Genomic DNA, 8,100 nt, shown 5'->3' with positions numbered 1-8,100 from the left:
TATATATATATATATATATATATATATAAAATAATTAAATGAATATTGTTAGACACATCATATGCCTAGTATCTCTGAAATTACAATGAAAGATTTGTGGTCAAACAGCCCATAGATTTCTATTAACTTTACAACTTTTAATCATTTTTGTTTTTCTCATTATATATCCTACCCATTTTGAAATCCAATTTTAAAAGGGTAAAATATGTTATTTATAAAATTTATTTTCATTCTCAAAGTTCAAATTTATTATTTCTAATTACGAATAAAAATAAAGAATATATTTATTATCATACGATAACCTCTAAAGAGTATCTTCAATTATATTATTTCTTAACTAATATTCAATGTCTGTATTGAGATTCGACTAATTCAAATTCACATAGTAAAATTTTACTTTGGAGGTAAACACAATCCCTATCATCATAGACGACTACATTATCGTAACTCAAATCAAGATCTCTAGGTTAACAATAAAGAATACGTACCGCTATACAATAGCCTTCTACGATTAACTCATCTCTTTTATTTTTTCTCGATGTCTGCTGCCTATTTTGAAACTTAACTAATTTAAATTTATATCGTAAATTTCACTTTCAAGATAAAATAAATTCTATTCAAAAATTACTTCATTCTCAAAACTCGAATCCGATCCGATCAATATCAAAAAAAAGAAAAAAACATCCCACAGGGATATGCTCCATTAAATTCCCCAAATAGACAGCCAAAACAAGAAAAAATTACAGTGGCGTTTCGTATAAGTGAATATATATTTAAACATAAATAAGTTGTTTTTTTTAGATAATTCCAAATTATATTACTTAGGTTCTTACGGCGCACTTTAGCATCTTCCCCTTTTAATTATTAGCCTATTCATAACTCTCAAGTGTAAAGTAGCAGAAACTCTACATTTCTCCCTTTTTTCTGTTACGGGTCCTTCCTATTTTGCGCTGGTGGTGCGTACGTTATAAACCTTCACCCTCACAGCTCAGTTCTCTTTCTCTCTCAAAGAATCAAATGTTTCTTCAGATTTTTCAGCTTGCTTCTCATTTTCCAAATAAAGGGTGAGTTTTTATTTTCTTTTCTTGGGGTTTTTAGTGTTCTTTTAGCTGCATTTTTGTTGTAAAGATTTGTTAATTTCTTCTTCTTTTGTTCATTTCTGTTTGATGGTGAAGATGACAATTTTTTTGCTAAAAATGGAATCTTTTTTTGTTTTTGGGGGTGGGGGTAGAGTTAATCTTCACTTTGTGGCAAATTATTTATTTATTTGAAGAATTTTTGTTGTAAAGATTTGTTTTTTATTTTGATTTTTGTGATGTTCATATTCTATTTGATGGTGAAGATGATTGAAGAGAAGAAAAAGGGTAAAAATGGAATCTTTATTTGTTTAGGTTACTGTTAATCTTCAGTTTGTGGCAAAAGAATTTATTTATTTGCTGCATTTTTGTTGTAAAGACTTTTTGTTTGTTTGTTTGTTTGATGGTGAAGAGGATTTAAGTGTAAAATAGGCTAAAAATGAAATCTTTATGTTTTTTCTTGGGGTTAAAGTTGATCTTCAGGTTTTAACAAAGAATTTGTGTATTTGGTTATAAATTGTTTGAAGAAGGGTTAAAGTTGAATCTTGATTTTACAAAAAGCATTTTGTGATGGTTTTTAATGTTACTTTTTTTGTAAAGAAAATCTTTATGTTAAAATTTTTGGCTGATTAATAGTTCTCTAAGAACCCTTTTTCAATTTAAAGATTTGGAATTTCATGGATGTGTTGTGTTATTTGGATATAGGGTTTTGTATTTTCATTGTTTCTTGAAGTTGTTTTTCTTAATTGTCAAAAGATATGGAAAAACTAGAATGTGGGGGTTTGTTTTGTTCTTAAATTTCTGACTTTTCTTCTCTGTTTGAGTTTGTTTTCTTGTTCTTTCAGTTATTCTGAAACCTGAATGGAAGTAAATAGCCACAAATAGGCAAAGCATTGTGCTTTTTTCGAGTTTCTGTGGATAACTGGTGGAAACTGTGTTAGTGGAAGTAGTTTTTGTTGGACTTCAGTTATTTGCTTTGATAAAATTGCGTCTTTAAGGACTTCGAACAGTTGGATCGAAAAGAGAACAAGAAAAAAAAGAGATTTCAACTATTAGTTAGGAAATCAGCTAGGAAAGAATACTGGCTGTTCTTCTTGTCCTTTTTCTTTTGCGAATGTAAATTGCTAAGTTGCGAGATTTAGAATTCGGAGTGTGTATGTTGCTTTTAGAATAATAAGATGAGCTTTATTAGTCGGATCATCCTAACAAATCCACACTATGGTGGTTTAAGCAATGTTTTTTCAAAGTTGTTGTCTTGTCATTGTCATGGTGGTTAATGTTCTCTCTTCTCTTTTCAACAGGTAGGTGGAGTTCATGAGATTATCATCTAGTTCTGTTTTTTGTACTGGGGTATGATGGGAGTCGAAGCTGTGACAGAATCATTTTTAAACTTGTGGAGAACTTCGCGGAAGAGCTCTACTTCAGAGCCCGAGAGGAAGAATGTTATAGGAATTCTTGCATTTGAAATTGCAACTTTGATGTCTAAGGTGGTTAACTTGTGGCAGTGTCTAAGTGAAAGGCGAATCGACAAGTTAAGAGAAGAAATCTCAAGTTCACTTGGCATTCAGAAGCTTGTTGCTGAAGATGACAAATATCTTATGGATCTTGCTATTGCTGAGATAATTGACAATTTGGGATCTCTGACAAAGTCATTGGCTACGCTCGGTAAAAGATGTGCTGATCCAGTTTATCACAATCTTGAACGAATATTTGAAGATCCAGTCGAAATCGAACTCAATGGGTGTGTATGGAGATATAAGCTTAAGAAAATGGAGCGCAAGGTTAAGAAAATGGAGAGATTTGTTGCAGCCACGACTCAATTGTATCAGGAGCTCGAAGTGCTCGCAGAGCTTGAGCAAACATTGAGGCGGATGCAGGCTGGTGCTAGTTCAGGTCAGATGAAACTGCTCGAGTTTAGGCAAAAGGTTATATGGCAACGAGAGGAAGTGAAGAATTTGAGAGAAATGTCTCCTTGGGTTAGAACTTATGACTATACTGTTCGTCTTTTGCTTCGATCTATTTTCACAATAATCATGAGGATTAAGTACCTATTTGGGACAAATCAGTCTGAAGTTTCCGGAGGAAGCAACCATTTTGAGGGCATCGATAACGGTTATCTTGATCGTAGCCGGTCTATATCTGCTCTTACTCTGTCGTCTGTTTATCCATCTGAAAATAGCACGTCGGAGTCTTATTTAGGTTCTATAGGCAGGTCATTTTCAAGCCTTGGTCTAAGTGGAAATAAAGATAGACCAACTAATAGAAAATCTCTTGCTCGACAGTCATCTGTCTTTTGCGGAAAGCCACCACAGCCAAGATCCAGGCGATTTGCTAATGTTGGATCTTTTAAAGGATGCATGAATAGTGGCACTGATTCACCTGTTCTTGAGAGTTGCGTGCCTTCCAACAGCGACGTATCAAAATCAGATGACAGTTTCCAAAAAGACACCGATAAGTTTGAAGACACGAATCCTGTTCCCGCCTCCTCCAATGGCGTAATTTTGACTAAAGGTTCTCTTTTCAATTTCAAGCGTAAGCTGTTAATCGTTCCTGAAGATACTCTTGGTTATGCTGCTTTAACACTCAAGTACGCGAACATCATCATACTTCTAGAGAAACTGGCGTCGGCTCCACATTTAATCAGTCTTGATGCTAGAGATGATCTATACAATATGCTGCCTGCTAGCATTAGAAACTCTCTAAGGTCAAGATTAAAATTGTTCGCTAAATCATTGACTTCATCTGTTTATGATGCTTCTCTTGCAGCAGAGTGGAGTTTGGCACTCGGAAGGATATTAGAATGGTTGTCTCCACTTGCTCATAACACGATAAGGTGGCATTCTGAACGGAACTTTGAGAAACAACGACTGGTTTATGGGGCTAACGTGCTTCTCGTGCAGACTCTATACTTTGCAAACCAAACCAGAACTGAAGCTGCAGTCATTGAACTTCTCATGGGTCTGAATTACCTTTCAAGATTCGGAAGAGAGGTTAGTGCAAAACCGTTGATGGAGTCATCTTGCGGTAGAACTAGTAGTGAGTATTTTCTCCACAGGGATAGTAACTCGAACGCGTATCACATGTATCATGATTAATACACCTAAATGACTAATCCAGCATCACTCAAAGATGAGTTTGTTGTTTGCTTGATTGAGTTTGTAGTGAGATTTTGTATATTCTTTGTTTCTTTCTTGCTGCTGCAAACTGTTCATTCCTCATGTTGACATAAAACTTGTGCTCTTCTATTGATTTATATATACTCAAGAACTTTGTTATTTGGAGAATTAATGAATTGTTGTCTACTTCTCTCCGTTTCACATTATTTCGTTATTGTTATTGTTCTCATGGGAGGTAAGAGTCCTTCGAAAGTAGCCTCTCTACCTCCACGAGGTAGGGTTAAGGTTTGCATACGCTCCACCCTCTCCACTGGGTATGTTGTTGTCGTTATTGCTATAGCCCCCTCCCCCCCTCCCCCCTCTTTTTTTTTTCCTTCAAGAAATTGCTTTATTTTAAGATGAGGGTCTATCGGAAAACAACTTCTTTATCTTTACGATGTAGGTATAATGCATGTGTGCATTTTACCCTCTCCAGACCCTCCATTTTGGAATTACACCAGATATGTTAGTGTTTTTGTTTCATTAGTCAAACAATGCAATGCTTTCTTCGAAAACATAATCATATATATTCATAGTCTACGATCATACCTGAGTTACGTAATGGCTTTATCTGAAGCTAGTCCTTTCAACTCGAACTATATTGTACATACAAAAGTACTATGTAATAAAGTTGTACTCGTTCAGTACTTGTTGACTCTAGATTCTAGATTTGTGTCTAAGGTCATGAACCAAATGTCATAACCAAACCCTAATTTGCAAATATTATATTTGAAATCATACATGTATGGACAAACAAAAATTAATCATTCCAAGGAGATAGAAAGAGAACATTTTGAAGAACAAAAAGGAAGACAAAATTGGACAATAAAACATTTATCCAGCCTGTTAGGCCATTATTTTTTACTAGTACAGATTAGTATTACATTATTTTCTTTAAAAAGCTCTTGGTCCACAATGGGTTAGTGATGTTTAATAAATTTTATAGTGGAAAATGTTGCTTTATATTTAAAAAAATATAATACATTTTTAGTGGAAGAAAATTTTAGTTAATTGGGAAATGACTTTAAATTGTTTTCTTGGTGAGTTTTGTACTTAAAATGTGTTACGATGGGTGGTGGTGTTCTAATACTTATCGTATTTTTCATTTACATATATCTTAAAAAACTTATTTAAAAGGTGTAGACATGACTTTTTTTTTAATTCTTATTTATGTCTTAAGATATAATTGTACAAGTGCATAAAGTGCATACTGCTATATAATGTATAAATATTAGAGAAAAAATTCTATTCAACGCAACTTTCTCTCGCATTTGCGCAAAAACCAAAACCGCAATTTATATTTTTAACCATAATATATACACACTAATAATTTCAACCATCATATCATAATCTATAACTGGGATACTAATAGAGGTGAATTTCAAATTCTTGATGAAATGTACTTATAGTTTTAAATTAAATTCTACATCTTAAAAACATTACAATCTATCAAAAACTCAATAAGTAAACTCTTAATTAGTATTTATTTTTACTTCTATATTATACCCCAAATACATTTTTCTTTTGCATATTATTAAAAAAAGAGAGGTGTTTTTTAATTTTAAAAGAGAGTATTTTCTCAAAGTTTAACCAAATAGGTTATTACTAAATGTGAATATTGACAAATAATTATCTACACTAGATATTCATCGTAAATCATATTAATTTATTATTATAGTATTATATTTAATTTATCTTTAAGTAATGATAAAAATATTTATATCTTAAGTAATATTTGATTTAACAGATGACTATTTTAATATTTTATTTTTATTTTATTTATTTAATAAATATATTTAATCTTTTACTTATCTTCGTAATTATCTCTAACTCGTATGTTATTTTACTTGTAATTTACACTTCACGTTTTAAACGTATAACATTATATAACGATGCAAAATGATACGTCATATTTTAGATATTAACACATTATTTACATTGGGTAAGAATTGACAGTTAATTAACGAATCTGAACTAAAATCCGTTAACGTACCGAATCTGAGATCCGAACTAAATAGATAGAAATTACTGAGAACTGAGAGTAGATAAGCCGATTTCGCCGGCGCCGGAGAGCAGATTCACCGGCGGATCAAATTCCCCGTTGCTGTTAAAGGTACAACTCTTGAATCTCTCAAAAAAAACTTATTTTTTTTTCAATTTGTTAACTCCTTGTTAAATTTTCAGCAAGTTTAATTCCTTTGTTTCTAATTAGCTCCTTAGAACTCGGCGATGTTGTATTGGTTGTAAAGTAGAAAGGTTGAGGTAGGTTGATGAGTAGTTTAACTAGAGGTGTATTCAGGATTTGAAATTTATGGGTTCGATATGAGGATTCTAAATGGATTGGGAATTGTAATTGTTTGTGCTTGTTTAGTGAAAATTTTAACACATATATAGTGTATGAGCAAAAGTTATTGGGTTCAAGTTCATAGGTTTAGGATGAACATTTAAGTTACAAATCCATAGTCTAATAATAGTCTAACTATGATGAATTCTTTGAAAACACAGAGCAGAATGGAATTCGGGATATGAAGTGTCCGAGCCAGTCTACATGGAGGTGGTTTCAGGGTTTGAATTTTATGGGTCCGAGTTCAGGAAATTGGGTTGGGAATCAATGATTTGTACTTATGTAGTGAAGTTTTTAACACATATATAGAGATTGAGCCAAAGCTATTGGGTTTCATGGGTTCAGATGAAACCATAACTAACAACCTCTAAGTTTAATGATAGTCTAACCATGATGGGTTCTTTGAATACATAGAGCGGAATGGATAAAATGGTTGATTTAGCTTACCCCAGCTAAATTTGGGTTGAGGGGTAAGTGATTTGTTGATGAATATTAGCCACCTTAGACTTGAAATGTTGAGCAAGAAGGATAAAATGTGATTAATTGTTTAGGCCATTAATTGGACTCAGGGCGACACATTTAGTGAATTGGGTAATGTTCATTCTTCTATGTGGCCCGTGTAAGTTTGTCTGCAAGATGATAGATATTTCATTTTCTGCTAATAATTAATTACTATATGCTGTTTTGCCGTGTTCTTTTGGGCTAAAGAGATGATAGTGTGATGTGGTGAAATGATGGTAGAATTGGCAGTAATTTTGTTATTCTAGCTCGTGTATAACATGATTTTATTATCAGTCTTGATATTTTTTGCTTATTTTTCAAACTTCCGTAATCTGTTTTTCCCGTTTGATTGATGTTTATTATCTAAGCTATGAGAAACCTAATTGGAGTTGACGGTGGCCCTTGTGGGAAGATGTCACTAAACTTAAAAAAGTGTAATTTAAGGTGATGCCAATTCGCATGTTGGATGTATTTACTTCAATGTTGCACTCAAATGTTTATGATTGTGGGGAGAAAGCTAGTTGGGTTACAATATGCATAATTTAACTGCAAATTGTCTCAGATGATTGTAAATATTAGCAGGAATCTATTAAGGAAAGAGAGGAACGGAGAGCAATTATGGTTTTCTCCATGGTGATGAGCTTTTCACCTAGTTTATGTCTTCCAAGGAGCCGCATGGTTATGCAGAAAGCAATCCAGTGCTCTTCTTCTGTTTCGACAGCATCTGAGTCCGTCAAGTTTGATCTTAAGACTTATTGGACAACTCTAATTGTTGATATCAACCAGAAACTTGATGAGGCAGTTCCAGTTAAGTACCCAAATCAGATTTATGAGGCCATGCGCTACTCTGTCCTGGCCAAGGGTGCCAAAAGGTCCCCACCCATCATGTGTGTCGCAGCTTGTGAGCTTTTCGGTGGAAATCGCCTTGCTGCCTTTCCCACTGCCTGTGCCTTAGAGATGGTTAGTTCTTCATTTTCTTTCATCTTTATTTGCTTTGCAGGAGGACCCCCCCCCCCCCCCCCCC

General features: G+C 33.6%; 2 protein-coding genes across 6 annotated transcripts in view; both read left to right on the top strand.

Annotated features, from left to right (window-relative positions):
* The first annotated feature begins 809 nt into the window (after positions 1-809).
* LOC107031142 lies at positions 810-4,381 on the top strand. 2 transcript variants are annotated; one of them, XM_015232382.2, is made up of 2 exons: positions 810-1,064; positions 2,378-4,381. In XM_015232382.2, the coding sequence occupies exon 2, from the start codon at positions 2,429-2,431 to the stop codon at positions 4,169-4,171; it is 1,743 nt and encodes a 580-aa protein (XP_015087868.1). In that variant the 5' UTR covers positions 810-1,064; positions 2,378-2,428; the 3' UTR covers positions 4,172-4,381. The 2 variants fall into 2 exon arrangements, with proteins under 2 accessions (XP_015087868.1, XP_027767731.1); XM_027911930.1 differs by lacking the exon at positions 810-1,064 and adding an exon at positions 1,168-1,364.
* Positions 4,382-6,176: 1,795 nt separating this feature from the next.
* The window catches only part of LOC107031140 (heterodimeric geranylgeranyl pyrophosphate synthase small subunit, chloroplastic-like), a 4,719-nt gene continuing 2,795 nt past the window's right edge, over positions 6,177-8,100 (top strand). The window contains exons 1-2 of one of the 4 annotated variants that reach the window (XM_015232381.2): positions 6,177-6,344; positions 7,656-8,036. In XM_015232381.2, coding sequence (XP_015087867.1) covers positions 7,695-8,036 — 342 coding nt within the window. In that variant the 5' untranslated portion in view covers positions 6,177-6,344; positions 7,656-7,694. Of the gene's footprint in view, positions 6,345-7,638; positions 8,037-8,100 lie in introns of those variants that run through there. The other 3 variants (XM_027919433.1, XM_015232379.2, NM_001323466.1) reach the window with 3 other exon arrangements.

This window comes from Solanum pennellii, chromosome 9 (genome assembly GCF_001406875.1).
Source record: "Solanum pennellii chromosome 9, SPENNV200".
In the NCBI taxonomy this organism is placed as follows: Eukaryota; Viridiplantae; Streptophyta; class Magnoliopsida; order Solanales; family Solanaceae; genus Solanum; species Solanum pennellii.
The sequence above is the reverse complement of the archived record's forward strand: the minus strand, read 5'-3'. Positions and strand labels throughout refer to the sequence as shown.

What these genes read in the sequence shown, in the direction of transcription:
- LOC107031142 (XM_015232382.2), top strand. Translation starts at nt 2,429, where the DNA reads ATGATGGGAGTCGAAGCTGTGACAGAATCATTTTTAAACTTGTGGAGA.